We start from the raw sequence: 16491 nt of genomic DNA, 5'->3' as shown, positions 1-16491 counted from the left end.
CAGATTATAAATGTTGACAGATTTATCTATGACTGCAGTTGTCTGGAAAGTATCTGTCCTCCTATTTCAAGTTTCAACCTTTTCCCTGTTTTTGTAAACATTTATCACACAATTTTTAAAGTTGCTCGAAATATTTAAAATCTTTTTTCTAACGCTGAACAAAAACAAACAAAACAATTTCCTAATCAAAGCAATTGTCTAGCATTTTTTATAGAGTATTTTGATTAAAGCTGAAACTTTTCAAGAAATTTTCAATTTTCTTGGAGAATCGATTGAAAAATACGTCAATAGTAATTCTGTAATCACTCTCCTCTCCCATGAGTCTTACACAGACTCATGATATTGATTTTATTCTCACTTTAAAAGTAGAAGTACATGCAGTCAAAATCTTTAAGTAAAAATTCTTCCTCAATTTAACATTTGTCATAAAACTAGTAAACAGCAATGTGAAATATTAAAAATTCTTAGCAGGGCTAACATTTTTCAATGATATCACTTAAACATGAAAAAAGAAGTTCTTTAGAAAGCAAGGTCACCTTAGATAATATATTAATGAAGCATTTTGAAAGATTTTTAATTCTGCTTTCCTCTATACTTTCTTTCTTCTTCCAGCTGCAAAAAGACTACAAGTGATTTTGGGGAAATTACTTTAGTATAAATTTTTAATACATAGTTTCCTGACAAAATATTAACACTCCTTATTGCAGTTTATTTCCTATGAACATCAACAGCAGTAATCACTAGAATGTGACCAAGGAAGCTCAAGCTCACCCAGGGCTCTCTTGCTTGAAACAAAACAGAGACAGTAGACTGCGTTCTTCAAATTCTCTACAGACTGCAGCCCATTAGTACTTATTTAAGTAATAGAAGGATAACACCACTGAAAGAGAATGCTTAACTCAGAGGGGAATAGCAGCACGGGCCACACTGCAGTCCTCTGGTACTTTTCCCTACCCTGCATCCAGGTCTTGCTGCAGCTCTACCACACAGGAAGGGAACTGCACAGGGACAGAGCCATCCCCCGGCACCTGATCCACACCAGGCCCAGCTGGATACACAAAGAACAGGCTGCTGCTTTCCCCTCTTCCCAAGAAATTCATGCCTGTAAGCAGATCACTTTTTCTCCACAGTCTAAGCAGGGAAAACTAGAAAGCTAGAATCACTTTGTTTCAGTCACATTCACAGTAACGTGTATATCAATATGTAAAACAAACAAGACGTTGTCTGGAAATTCAGAAAAAATGGATGATATCTTTGCTGTGTCAATCACCACATAAATGCATTTCACAGCCTAAAACTACAATGCAAGCAACAGCTAAAGAAAGATAAGTCAGCTCATGTTTATTTTTTCAGGCAGAAGGGCGTCAGACCAAGCATTGGGTGGTCACAATTACATCACAGTTTCTTGCAGTGGTGTCTTCTAGCATGTGGAAGCAGGCTGCCAATTTCTGCTGCCAAAAAGTAAGCAACAAGCACCAGAAACAAGCGTGCAAATAAGCAAGAGGGGAGCTTTTCCTCTCTGGAGCAGTTATAGGAGTCAAGGACGGTATGTTCACTCACAACATCATCTGCTTAGATCCCTCTATTTACATTCAAGATAGATGACATACAATTACTATGTTTCTATGAAACCTAATTAATCTATTTATTGCCATCACTTCTCTCTGACAACCCCCTGCACAGAAGTGAAAGTTTGTTTACTACAAAGTTTTGCATCTTTGAGCTGAAGTGGTTTTCTTCCTCACAATAGATTATTACACTCTGCAGAGCCAGTGACACAAATCCAAGTATCTGTGTTGTTCCTCTGTGCAGTCACTGTGGCTGATGCTTGATACCATCAGAGAAACTTCTCTGAGGTTAAACACGGCGTGACTTTCAGTATTTCTCCCAGGATAATTTGTAGTGAAAGAAGTTCAGTACTCCAGAGTGGATTTTGATGGCTCGCTGCCAGCGTAGTTAACGGGAGCGTGGGAGCCAGCAGGCTGAGAGGACCACGGCCTCACCGTGGAGGAGCATTGACCCATGCAGACCAAAGGTACATCACAGGACCACATTCCTCCCTCAAACATGAAAACTCTTTGGGAAAGAGACTGGCCTATAAATTACTGAGGAGCCTTATCTGGACACTACTTTCTGTAGCACTGCTTGACCCTGTCCTCACTGTCATTTGGCCTCCCCACTCCCATCTTCCAGCTTGGCTCCCAAGTGTTTCATCTCCCTGAACCACCCAACCACTACTCACACTCCAGCTTCCTCTTCTTCCCTTCTCCCATTACATCTCCCCTTGTCTCATCAGAAGGTGGCAGATAATTGCCAGACATCATTAGGATAGGCAGGAAATTGTATTTTCCTTCTGGGCTAAATATCCAAAGGAGCCTGGAGCTAGCCCTAACCCTCCACTGCTTTCCTCCCCTGTGCATGGTTCTGAGGTAGGACTGTTCTAAGCTGTCTCAATCATCAGCTAACCCTCAAAGAACTTGCCTCCTCTCACCCCTTCAGCATTCTACCAGACCCTCTCAAACCCCGCAGTGATGAAGGGCACCCTCTCACCCGCAGCCAGGGAGCCCAGCTGCATGCATCAATTGTTCCCCAGACACTGATTTGAGGCTGACCCACTAATCAGGCACAAGAAAGCCTTGGGGAAGCTCCCAGGAGCCATCCTTGGAGTAAAGCCTGCAATTTTCTCTCACACCAGCTCCCCAGGCCATGGCTACATACAGCACAGCAGGGACAGAGTAGGAGCCTGCATTAAATAGACTCACAAATCAGACCCTTCAGTGTACCTCAGGACACACCCAAATATTCAGAAAGTCTTCTTTTGGATAGACATTTCAATAGGAAAATTGAATAAACCAGGAAAGATGCTGGGGAGAGGAGGAAAACAGACTGGCTGCTGATAATAAACAAACGTGTTGCGAGCTTTCCCCGGCTCCTTGGCAACCAAAAAAGTCACACAAGAGAGCAAGGGGCTATCTGACAAGTGGTCTAACTGGATGCTTCCAGAGCAATAGCTTTAGGTGGATAAGGGAAATCTTTGGTACATTCCCACATCTTCACCATCCTGTACTGGTATTACAGGCCCCAAATAAAATCCAGGGAGACTTCAGAGAACTTGCATTCAATTCAAAGGAAACAGGGGAAAAATAAGAGCTTAGATCAAGAGAGACCTTTACCTTCATGTCACTATTGCTTTTCATTTGTTATGCTCATATTAGCAAGTAAGACAGGTTAGGGCCTATTTATTGGTCCAGAGTCCACTTGGCACATCAGAGTCTGCCTCCATCAGGATGAATTTTCTTTCACCCCAAGACAAGGTGCCAAAAGCAAACAATTCTTGGGCTATCCAGTTCCCTAAACCAGGTCTGAGTTTGTCCAAAAATGCTCCTTAGCATAGGACACAACAATGCTGGGGACACCGATGGCCAAACCATCACACTCTCACATCAGGCCAAGCATCCAGGAGCAAGGAATATCCAGGAACATCCTGGACACCATGTGAAATGAAACAGGTAAGGCACATCTCTCCTGAGGTGGGCACCAGGGTCCCACAGACAGAGTTTGCCATCATTCATGGGGCCAGCACCACAAATTTATTGGAGAAGAGTCAGTGGCTGGAAGCCCAACCTCTGACAGATTAGTGTCTGTCCTAGAGGCAGAAAATCCAATCCACAGAGATTAAAAGTGCTCTGCCTATCTTTCTTTGTCAATAACCTCTGAGGGATGGATGACGCGTACAGATCAGCCCTCGGCAGCCGGGGAAGTGGCGGCGGATGAGGCTCTTTTGCTGGAAGAGCTACTGCTACCAGGGATGTCCCTCAGCCCGGCTTTCACACACACCTTTCCTTTCCACTGTGGTCTTTCCATGCAAAGGAAACTCTCTTTGCAAACAGACCTGGCTCTGGCAGAAAGAAATAATATTTGACACATTTCCTGACGCGTTTTTTCATTTGATAATGAAAAAAAGAGTTAAACAGTGACAACACCTGACTGGCCTTCCTGCTTTCCTTTTATCATTTTAATTATTTTTTAAAAAAATTTGTTTGGAAAAAAAAACCAAATAAAAAAGCAAAACAATGGCAAAATATGATTCTTCAGATAAAAGCAGATTTCAAAACTGAAATCTGAAGCTTATGTAGCTCTGTAGTCACAGTGAATATTAATAATTCAACAAAATATTATAGTCATTACTGTATTTGGCAGTATCACAACAGTGCGTTTTAGCAGAATTCCTCTCCAAATCTCATTGCAACAGCCATTAATAAATAAAATGCAATTCACTGCATTAAATGTGTTGTTTAAAGGCTAAATATTTCATCAGAACTAATTCATTTTAAATAATCAGACTAGGACTCTCCTCCCAGCACCAGGACAAATCTCGGCTCGGTACACTTTCCACACTTAGAAATTAAATTATGTTTCAAAAAGCAAACCACAAATTGAATTCAACTGGAACATCTATGCAGCAGCTCTTAGACTACAACCCACAGTAGACAGATAGGGTCACATTCAAACAGGCCACAGGTCTCATGACTTTGTTACACTGTTTTTGCCACCCAAGAAAATTAAGATCGAAAAAATACAGTAGAACTGTTTGCATTTATTGCCTGTCTTGAACAGTGGCCAATATCTGATTCCCTGTGGGAAGGAGAAGAAAAAAGGCATGTTGGTCCAGACCTCAGCTGCCAATAGCTGTAGATAACAGCGCTTATCCAGTGCTTCCCACCAGTCATTCCCCAAGGGCTTTGCAAAGGAGGTCAGTTGCCTCTCACAGGTGGGAAAACTGACGCACAGATGGAAACACAACTTGTCAGTGGTTAGTGTAAAGCCTAAAGGCTGAGTTCCCACGCATTTATCCATCCTGCAGGAGTGGTACACATGAAAGCTCTACCCCATTGCACTCATGACTCCCCTTCAGTTACAACTTTCTGCTGGCGAATGTTACTTTCTTTTCCCCCTAAATTTTCTTCTTGTATCTCAGGAATGAAACCAAGTAATTTAGATCTGAAGTGTAACCCCCCCTCCATTCTCAAACATACCCAACCTACCTAGCTATAAATTGGTGAGTCTCTAAGTCAGGATGAAGAAGAGGGAGTTTGATTTTAGTTTCTATAAACTGGTATTATTAGCAAAAAAATGTTAAGAAATCTATGTTAAAAATTGAATAAATGACAGCCAAATAAACAAACAAAAATCACATGGGTATTTTAGTTTGAAGTATTCCGTTTAAAAACTTCTTAAAAAAAAAATAAAAATCCCCCAATAAACTAACGAACACAACCAAAAACCACTCTCTAAACTACCTGTCATTTTCTGGCCACATCCAGAACAGTGTGTGAGCATCCACCCTGCTGACTTCCTAGCTGACGTCAGCAAGGTAATTCCTGTAATTAAAACAAAACAATATGACCTTACAAGCAGGCCGTGCATCAGACCCCATAATTTCTATTTTTACCCACAGAGCTCACTGCTTTCCTCCAACAAGAGCACATAAACACTGCAACCTTCTTTTCACTGACTTTATACCAATACAGCATAGCACAAAAAAATCACAGGGAGCAGTATCTTTAAGTGTGACTTTCTACAGTAAAACAGCAATTTAATAAGGCCAGAATGTTTTGTGTCTTCTAAATTGTACTGAGTTTGCCTTCAACTATATAATAAATATTTTCTTTTAACATTTTAAAATAGAAGTATCACCTTTCCATTAAAAAAAATTCTTTAAACAATCGCTTAAAATTTAGGTAGATGTGATTTTTGTTGGTTGGTTGTTGTTGTTTGTCTTTTTTAAATCAGAATGCAAGTCTGTGCTCGGTCCAAGGCAAGACCTGGGGAGACCTGTCAGGGTGGTGATGGGGGTGAGGGATTAAACCCAAATTATTTCCATTCTGTCAGCCAGCCCGCACACTCTTGAAAACACCAAGGCAACCAGTCAGTTATTTACAGAGCTCTCTGTACTGCACATTCTTGATTCCAGAGAGATGCCAAACACAATTCACTGCCAGATACAGCTGTGCTACTGAGCAGTGTGACATTGGGAATAGATGGATTTCTGGTCTTGTCCAGCACATCTGATCTTATGATCCTGGGCACATGTCCAAACCCTATTAAAGTCAATAGAAATGCAAAGAATTCACTGGCTTTGGGTCAGACCTTATATGACGATGGACAAGAACAGCTAGAGATATTTAACCTGTCAAGGAGAAGAGTTAATGGGGACTTGCTCTAATAAATACACCACCTTTACTGCACTACCTGTTTGTGCTTTAAGTCATTCATCTTCAAGCGCTAAAGAGCCTTAACTCCTGAGCCAAAACCCCAGATTATTTCTCTCGGCTTTCATCAAGCACTGTAAAGCACTCCTGCCCCAGTCAGACAAGCCAGCAGGACCTGAGCCAGAGGGGAACCCAAACCAGGACCAGGGAAGGACCAGCTCAGCAGGGCTGGAGAGGTCACGGCCAACAATGGAATTTGGGAAACTGATTCAGAGCTCAGGCAATAAGCAAAGCAACAAGAGAACGTGCCCACACCACAAGCCAGGATGGTCTCTACCAAGGCAGTAAAGAAGCTTCATTTTTGTTTGATGTGCCATTTGGACACCGCTTGGTGGAATTTTGTAAGTGAAGCCTTCATCATTACCCAAAGCTATTCCTAGAGGACTGCATTCCTTGATTGCTCAGCCCCTCCAAGAGACAACTCTGCTTCACCAGGCAGCTTGATGGCTTCTGACACCTGGTAATTTATCACTATGTTAATGCTTTCCTGGTTGCTGTCTGTTGCGAAACACAGGTAGAAGCACAGTCTTGCAGTTAGAAAGAAGAGGCTTTCAAATTCCATCCTGTCCAAGCCTGCCAGCTGCCAGAGAACGGGAAGGCACATGGTTCTAATTCTCATCTTACTGACATTTCATCAGTGCACCAGCACTGACTTTGAAGGTATTACTGTTACCCTACTCAGCATCACAAAGATGAAAAATAAGCCCTTGAAATAAAACATGCTGCTCTGATAGGAGCTCCTGCTTCATCAAGCTAAGGTCCTTATTGAGGCAACATTTTATTGCAACAGCAAGGATTTAAACCAAGCACAAAAGTTTTATTAAAGAGAGAGAACAAAAGACAAACCAAAGGGTTCCAGTGACAAGTTACTCCAAGTAGAAGTGAGAGATCCAGAACATCATTTCCAATCTGGTAAAGAGATCACTCACAGCACTTGGTCTATCTGGCCAAGTCTGTGTACTATTTATCTACGCAGCCAAAAAAAAAAAAAAAAAATATATATATACACATATATATAAAAAACTAAAAAAAAAAAAAAAACAAAAAAAAAAAACCACAACACTAAAAAAAAAATTCTCAGAGCAGCTGTTTCTACAACAAGCACAGAAGAGGCTGGCAACCCCAGCTCAAGGCTACAGCAATAACATAATGTTTAAAAGCCTGGTTTTCTAATTCATTGCAAACGGTTCCCTCGCTCCAACTTTGTTTCAGACAGGTGTTTGTGACCTCTCAAAAGAGTTACCCCCCAAGAAGCAGTGAAGATATTTAGATAAGCAGTGAACTGAGAGCCCACAGTGGCACAAAAGACTGTAATAGACACGACGTGCCCTAGGAAGGGATGCTTCTCTTCTCTCAAAACAATCCCAACAGCTTGTATTTAGGATAGAGTTTAACACTGAGATTTTTATTCTAAATATTCCAAAAGAACAGAGACCTGGCAAGTTCCAGGTTGGGAATCCTCACCCTCAAGTGCCCAAATCACTGGCAGGCAATTAACATCACTCTTTTTATTTCTAAAGCACATGCTAGTGCTCTTGAACATCCAAGTTTCTCATCAGTGCAAGAAACAGAGAAAGATACTTGCCCACACTATGGCAATACTTGAGTCTTTCCCCCTTAAGTCACGGAATTAGTCATGTTCCCCACAATCAGATAACTCATTCTGACTGTCCCAAGTTCAGGACAATAGAAAAGAAAATACAGGACAAATGGGAAAAAAAATAAAATAAAGTCAAGGGCACAAATTAAAGGAGATACATAAAGACATTTAAAGACCCACACTGGCAAAATTAGGACTGCCCACAGAAATATTCACATTAGGGTCCTGTCTACACGAGCAGAAATCAACCTCTACTGAAGCAACACCAGCATGAAATCACCATGAACTAAAGTGGATTTTAGAACACTAGTATTGACTGAACAGCCTCGAAAGGCTAATCTGCATTTACTGACATCCTTCCTCTCCCTTCAGTTAATGGCAGGACAGACCATTAAGTCAGTGGTCCAAAGCTTTAGCTTGCAGGACAGCAATTTATGCACCCTGGCAGGTGAGAATGACCCATTCAGTTTGAACAAGGAGAAAAGTCTCCTGAGAGCATGTCTCTGCCCAGTTCTTGTCTGAGACAACTCCATGTATCATTCAGCCGTGGCATGTCTAACCCAAACTGACCGTGCCCCAGACTCCTGGGAGTCAGATCCCCTGACTTCAAATAATCACTTTCCTCCCTTCTTCTCAGCAGGACTCTGGCACAAAGCAGTACGTCATCAAAACACTATTTAAGTTCCCAGTGGCTGTGCATGCCTTGCTCAGGGGACTGGGGATTTTTTTTTGTTTTTTTCCTCTGGTGCTAATTCCATCTATTACCTTCATTTTGTCCGTGCCCTGGGCAGGAGCTGCGATAGCAGAAGGATGCCCAAGGAAAATGCATCAGGACAAGTCAGGCACAAACATGCCTCTGGAGATAGAGAATTCAAATAAAGAACGAACCTGAAAAAGCTACCAGCTTCCCTGTGGCCAGCATTGTTAAGAAAAATTCACCACAGGGGCTATCACAGGAGCAAAACACCTTCTGGCCCTGCATTCAGGAAGGAGAAAGCAAGCACAAAACTGACCAGCGTGCCACCCCAGGGACTGGCAGGGGCTGGTGTCAAAAAGAGACAACAGAAAAGGCCACATCTGCCCCATCACAACTGATCATCTATGGTCTGTAGAAACAATCTGGCAGGGAATGCCCATGCTGCCTCCTCTTCAGGGAATTCAAATTCCTTACATGCAGGTTAAAACAAATGGCAAGGTTCTGCCTTCTGTATCATATGCATCATCCTTCAAAGACAAAATTTGTGCAGGGTGCTGTACATACAGGGTGGGGAGAAAGCCTCTCCTGCCCCAAATGTTTATCATTACACATAGTTTTCTACTTCTCTCTTAAAACCCTAGAACTCCACAAGCATTTTATATATAAATATATTTACATACATACATACATACATACATATATATATATATATATGCTTTTAGCTCAAGAAGGTTGGAAGATCAGACCCCAGCTAATTGCCAGCTCTTTCCCACCTTGCTACCATTCCCTCCCATCTCCTGATCAGTGAGATCTGCAGATGAGAGCAGAGCAGAACTGAGCTCAGGGAGGAGAAGTGCTTTAAGAGATCTCCAAATTCAGCGCACCAACGACGTTCAGCCTAAGGAACCTGGTGTGTAACCAAGGGTTGCCAAATCCAACTGTGACAGGCACAGAAAAACCTTCACTTTGATTCATACCAAAGGCTGTCCAAGTCACTGCCACTGTACAAAGACCACAGCAAAGGAAATAGGAGGAAGGGACCCTTAGTAGCATGTAATGGCATCAGAGCCCACAGGTTACAACAGGCGGTGTAGAGAGGGAACAGAGGAAAAGAGGGAAAAATCAGACCATGGCCCTAAATCATCCCTGGCTACATGGTACTTAGGTTTTCTCTAATTATACAGTTATATACCTAATTTCATAGTTATCAGGCCATGTATCCTTACACACGTATAAACACAGGCATAGTATCCCCTATATTTCAAAAACACTTTTTTTCCTTTTTAAACCACATAGTGATTAAAATGGATTTTAAAAGATGTAAAAAAGGCCAGGAAGCTCCACTGTGCCCTCTCGTTCTATTCTGAGGTGTTCCCATGCAGCTGATTTTGACAAACACAGGTAATAGCAAGCTTTGTTTTGTCAAACCTGTTAGGTACCATGGGCAATAAATGTTACAGCCAACTCTCTTAGGTAAGAAGAGTAGCATTAGACGTGTTTCCCCATGAAACAGAACATCTTCATACATATATTGACTCACTCCTGTGTTCCGACATGTTCCATGGATCAGCTCTGGCTTCTCACCCTTGTCTCCCCCAAGATGAGCACATGAGGTGGCTCATCCCAGCCTCAGCCTGAGAACAGCATCCATAATAGTCAGTGACTTTCATGACTGTAAAACTTTGTCTTCGGGAAAGAAAATAAGAATCTCCTCTTCTACAGAAGATGCAGCATTCTCCAATGCTTCAATATTTTATCGTCTAACATTTGATCTCATTCTGCAGAGTTACCTATTCCCCCTTTCTGTGAGTTGTTTCTCCATCCCCCCAAACCAGTTTCTTGCCTGTTTCCAGGAGCACTACAGGAAGCACAAATAAATAAATTTTTTAAAAAGCCACAGAAAGCTGAGAGCCATAAAAACAAAACCTCAGCGCCACTCAGAAAGGCAGGCTTTGTTACTTGCAGTATGTGAGGTGGAACAAGTAATGCAGATAATCTTAAACTAATTAAAGGGAAAGGCTGGTACAACTGAACCTGCCACAGAGAGGTGCTCTATAAGCAAACTGAGAATGCTACACTACCAGCAGTGTTGCTTTTTGATTAAAGGCATGGAGTTCCCAGGCAGGGTAGCAAAAACCAACATGAACACTTAATTAAGAAAATTAAGGACCCCTCAGTGCTGATGTTGTAGCTGTGGTTTAGGTGCCTTTAAAAAGAAGCCATTTCTGCTGTGGATCAACAGACCATGCTACATGTGAGGTAGCACTGGAGGGGATAACTGGAAGCTTTGGACCAATTTGAATTGAATTCAGCAGGGGATAAAAGGTCACAGAGGTGCAGAATTCCTCTAAGTTGAGCTGAGTGAAGAAACAGGTCCCAAAAAATAATACCTGGCCTGAACCATATGGCACCCAATGTCCACTTTCATAGTTGGCAGGGCTCCAGCGGATTGATGCATCAATCAGAGCGAGCTCTCCAGCACACCTGTAATGCAGCCAAGTACACCTTTTGCCACTCTTCACCCCTCCAAACAGGCAGCAGAATGAGGGATCGGGACAGAGATGATAGCAAACACTGAGAGAGAGAAGGGTCCTGGAAGGACACACAGTTAAGTGATTTCAAACTTCCGTTGCTTAACAAAATGACCACGCGCTTTGCTCATTTCCTGGTCCATCAGAGAGCAGATTGCTCTCACAGACCAGATAAAGTGTTCAGCATGGCAGCTGGGGCAGGGCCTCAAAAACACTCAGCAGAAATCATAATCTGGGCTGCCCTGGCCAGATCTTTTCCTACAATTTCCTGAAAGCCCTAAAGGCTCAGCTACCCATAAAGTCTGACCATAGACAGCTGAACAATCTCTATTATACCTCTGTGACACCTGATATAGACACTGTGACTGGATGGGGCTTTGTGCTGGTGTTGCTCCAGTTGTTTCCAAAGGACACCTGAACAAAGATTCTTTATTCTGAAATACCAGTTCTCTCAAGTAGCATGGCTACTACACTGGTTTGCAATCTCACTGTCTCACAGACAAACCTCTTTTCAGGCCAGGTACAAATGTGTTTTTCAGAGCCAAGCAGGCAGGTCTGCATGTCTGCCTCTCCCACCACACACCCAGCAGGAGCTGACAGTGCTTCTTCTGAGACAGGCTCACCTGTTCTGTGTCTTGCACTGGGGCTTTTGGCCAAACAGAAGCAAAACGCTGTCCCTCTGCAAACACAAGGTTTATGCAAGTTCAGAGAGCTGGTCTGTCTGTCCACAAGTGCCAGGTCCCAGCCCCAGGCACCCATCTGCACTCCCATCCATGCTCACACTGCACAGTCAAGTACTAACAACATTTTGCTGGCTGGGAATAAAGGTAGAAAGACACTGTGGTTGACAGAACAAGGACATTACCCCTCACATACAGGTCCAGCCCTCCACCTGGCATGAGACAACCCAACCAGGCCCCAACAAGAGGGCAGAAAGAAAATTAATTTGCCCTGTCCCACTCAGGAGTACTTCACTTGCACCTGGTGTTGGGCAAAGACTTTCTGTTTTGGCTGTGAAGTGAAACATAAAGGGGAAGGCCACCTTAATGACCCCAGAAGTTTACATGACCCCCTGAACTTTGCATGCTTCTACATTATCCCATGTAAGATTGCACAAACAGGCACACAAACCTGTGCTAACACCATAAATTATTCCAAACAATTCACATACTTCAGAGTCATCTCCCATTCCCCTGATCAGACAGATGTGATTCCTTCCCTGTCTGTATTTCCAATGAAAGCCCAATTTCATGGCTCCCATGCTGATTCTCATCCAGCTCAAAAGGAGCTGCAACTTGAAATGGCTTGATCTGTCAAGCCAAGCAGGTAAAGGGATTGGAACAGCAAACAACCATGGTCTTAAAACCCTTTGAGACAGAACTTTGCAGTGCTTTAACTTGATCAATCTGTTAATGATTTTAGCTGAGCACATTCTACTTTTCTACTATTGAGAGCCCTGTTCTTTCCCCTCTTAATTCCTCACCTATTTTTCCTTTCATTCAATCTCTTATGAAATAATATATATCACATCTAAGCTGTGGCAATGAAGTAAAGTAGGTCCTTTGTTATTAAGTAGCCACATCAATACTGATCATAGCCCAGAGTACATCAGTTTTCTCAAAAAAAAAAGGAAAAAAAGGTTATACTACTGACCTTCCTTTTAATGACCTTTGGAATACACAGCTGAAGGAAGCAGCAGAAGACCTTTTTAAGTACAGTCATGTCTGCCATTCTGCAAGTAAAAAATTGGTGGGATTTGGTAGTAAAGGACAGGAAGACTGGCACAGAAACATCTCCATGTACACAGCCATTCACCCCACTGCTTTGTGCAGAAAGAGTTCACCTCCCAGTTCTCTAACAGAGGGCAAATAAGGCTAGAGACCAGTCAAATCTGCCTGCATCCCATGGCATTCACCGCAGCTGGGAGGGATTTTTCAAATAGGCACCAACTGCAGGGAAAGGCTAACAACCAATTAAAGTTCCCATTCCATCCCCTCTGCACCCATGAGGTCCTAAAGCATTTTGGCAAGAGCAAGGTAATCATTATACATTCCCTTCCATGGAACAGTTTTTGCAAATGTCCATCCATTTCAAGCCTCAGCAACAGCCCTTCATGAGAGTTAACTCTTGATTGTAGAGAGGGAAACCAAAACATTTTAGACAAAATGGCACGACCACGAATCATAAAGACATCCTGTGTGCACAGCCTACCCTCCTCTGGCACCCAAGAACACACATCTGAACTCAACCCAAACATTTCTCTCTGTCTTGAAAGTCAGCAGGAGCTCTGTGCTGAGTCTTCTGTTCTGTTGACCCCTCATTGGAATCATCTACCAAATCCCCAGGAGAGGCTCAACCCACATCAGGAGCCTACCAGCAGCACCACTGAAAATGAACCAGCAGCACCTATGTTATAGACTGAAGCAGTGTCAAAGCAGCTGCTTCCAGAATCCCAGTCCTTCAGCCCATCACTGACCTAAGTGATTTGCAGTTGCTCAGTCACAGTTTTTTGTGGGTTTTTTTTAAATCCCAAATATACATTTTAGTCCCAAAGAGATCAGCTAGTGCAACCGTGTTTCCCAGGAAAGGCTTCTTTGTCCCACAGTGCAGCGGCTGGTAAGAATTCCAATTCTTTCTGCTCCTCCACATCCACAACAAAGGAAAGGAGCAACACAAACCCTGAGATTTGTGCAACACCTTCAGCTTGGTCAAAATGTTAGAGCGCCAAGTGGCAGGGACCTGTCAGGGCAAATGCATCCTCTGCGGATCAGGCACAGGGAGAGAAGCGACGGAGCCCAGCTCTCCTGCCCTCCCTTGCCGCTGTCGATGGTGGGGGAGAGGGAGCGGGTGGGCAGCGAGGAGGGTCTGTCAGCAGTCCCCCCGTGGGGGACAGCAGCGGGGCAGGGCAGCGGACGGGACGAGGGCAACTGAAATTTTCTTCAGTTCCCTCAGTCTCGTAACACCCCATAAAGGCAGGAAAGGAAATACTTCCATGTCCTCTTTTTTGCATGGAGGAAATATTAACAACGGTGATTCCGTTCTCTCTGAACATCAGGAGGTTAGGATTTGGGAATTTGTTTACCTTGGACTTCTACCCAGGGTCCGCTGCCCGGACCCGCAGCGCTGCTCCCGCACCGCAAAACACCGCTCCTCTGCACAGCAGCACCGCCGGCAGCTGCAGGGGGCTGGCTGCAGCTTTTACAGGCACAAGACAGGCTGCAGGGGACGGAGCGGATGAGAGACCCGGCACAGGGAACCCCATCTTCAGGGAAAAGCACAAAGAGGCAGCACAAAGGGACACGGCATCAGCTGCGCGGGACGGCAAAACGCTTCACCGCCACCGAGTGTCTGCTAGGACTCTCCTCGTCTCGCAGAGGCAACCCCAGACAGCGGGAGTTTCCCGGAGTCAAAGACTCCGAGCGGGTTCCCGTATCAGTATTTCGGCAGCCTCTGCTCCCTCCCTTTCTCAGATGCCCACGCTCCCTCTAGCGCCCGGCTCCGCTCCCCTCACGCCGGCAGCCCGCACCCTTCCCCCGGCCTGCGCCCCCGCGATCGCACCACGCTGGAGATCATTAAAACTGATGCTATTTGGGGCACGCAGGCCCCGCGGTGCTCTGCAGAGCTGCCTGGCTGGCGATTGTGTCCTATGTTGGAATAGGAAGGGGAAAAAACTCCATCACAGCCTCAGCGCTTTGCCACTCGCTTCAGTGGGAGAGCAATCAGGTCTCCTTCAGCACTGAGAGGGAGGGACAAAAGAGAGATTTGATCATTCAGCATCAATCTTTTCTTACTTTTATTGCATGCTGCGACTCCACTGGTTATGAAGGCTGGAGATTGACCCTAAAGTTTCCATGGCAGATTTTTTTATCAAATATGTTTACACCCACGCAGCCACGTTCTACAAACATGCAGGAAATTTTCTTCAGCTCCCTCAGTCCCATAACACCCCATAAAGGCAGGAAAGGAAATACTTCCATGCCGTCTTTTTTACATGGAGGAAATATTAACAACAATGATTCAGTTCTCTCTGAACATTAAGAGGTTAGGATTTGGGAATTTGTTTACCTTGGCCTTCTACACAGAGTTTAAGCAAACCAGGAAGCTTGTATGCAAAGGTGTGACTGCAGCAAAGTCTATTCCAGCTAAGGGATAGTTCAGCTTAAAATTCCTGTTGGGGTCCACCAACTATGTCACCAGAGCAGTCTCCAACGTGTCTTACAGTGGGTCAAATTCCCACAGAGTAACAAACTCTCAGAGCCAAAAAAGAGACAGTGAAAAGCTGTGCACAAGACAGAAAAAAACTCATCTACCCATGGTCCTGTGGCTGTAGTTCAGAAAATGTAACGGGCCCACAGGTCTCCTTGCTGTACTGCTTCAGGCTTCTTCACCTCTGTATTCATTTCTCAATCTTACTTGCTGCTGCTGTAGGATCCTGCAGGTTGAATTCTCCACTACAGTAAAATAGCCTAGATCAATCCTACATCAATTTAAACTGAGGATTCAAAGAAATACTTTGCTCCTTTGGGGAATTTCTGCAATTATAGCATTCAATTCTTCACAAGGAACATGTCATTTAATTCACCATCTTGACTGAGGCAAGTTGGATTGGACACCCTCAAACACAGATTCTCAATGGAAGATAAGCTTGACCAGAGCCCAGGCAAACCCAAGCATTAGCTCCATAACTGACAGGTCCCCTGCAATGTCCTCGAAGCAGCCCCAACCATGAGGCCTGGCCCGCAATTCTTGTATGAATCTAGAATTGTGAGAGTGCTGACTGACATAAGCATGACGTGGCTCTCTCCACCCACAGACACCCAGGGAGCTCAAGGAGCATGATACTACTGGATGACTTGAGTAAATTCTTGACTTTTGTTTGGAAGACTGGTTTCCAGTATTCTTTAGTGCAAGTAATACTAAAGATCTTTGCCCTTAATCTGTGCTTTTCCCATTAGACAACACTGTTCTCCTATGTTTTCTAAAATCTCTACTACAAACACAGCTGTAAATTTGGAAACTTTCAGAAAGTTTCATCTTCTTACAGTCTCGCTTTCAAGAAAATATTTGTTCCATCTCACCTCCCTTTTGAGAAAAATCTCTCCTGCCTAACATAAATTATCTGCTCAAACCCCTTTTCAAAAGACTTCATCATCTAATTGGATGAATGTTTTCCATTATGAAAAAAAATAATTAAAGAATCACACAGCTGTTTCTATTTGCATTTAACCCCCTCTGCAAGCTTAGCCACCAGTCCTAGGGCATCATCCCTGATCATGGCAAAGTCTGAGTACTGAGGTCTGAAGGGAAACTCCCGACAGACACCTCGGACAGGAGCAGTTCTGTTACTGAGCTTGGAACTACAAGAACATCAACAGTTTATTGTGCCAGGCA

At 43.8% G+C, this 16491-nt stretch overlaps 1 protein-coding gene across 4 annotated transcripts in view; it reads right to left on the bottom strand.

Moving 5' to 3' along the window:
• The window catches only part of SORCS3 (sortilin related VPS10 domain containing receptor 3), a 275376-nt gene that overhangs the window by 252593 nt on the left and 6292 nt on the right, over window positions 1-16491 (bottom strand). Inside the window, exons 1-2 of one of the 4 annotated variants that reach the window (XM_040071473.2) lie at window positions 12916-12959; window positions 12754-12832 (exon numbers count right to left, since the gene is read on the bottom strand). The exons of 2 other annotated variants lie outside the window; for them this stretch is intronic. In XM_040071473.2, the coding sequence (XP_039927407.1) occupies window positions 12754-12831 (78 nt within the window). In that variant the 5' untranslated portion in view covers window position 12832; window positions 12916-12959. Of the gene's footprint in view, window positions 1-12753; window positions 12960-16491 lie in introns of those variants that run through there. One more of the 4 variants, XM_040071472.1, reaches the window with a different exon arrangement.

The sequence above is a fragment of the Hirundo rustica genome, chromosome 8, assembly GCF_015227805.2.
Source record: "Hirundo rustica isolate bHirRus1 chromosome 8, bHirRus1.pri.v3, whole genome shotgun sequence".
NCBI classification, from domain to species: domain Eukaryota; kingdom Metazoa; phylum Chordata; class Aves; order Passeriformes; family Hirundinidae; genus Hirundo; species Hirundo rustica.
Note: the sequence above shows the minus strand (reverse complement) of the source record. Positions and strands in the feature narration are given on the sequence as shown.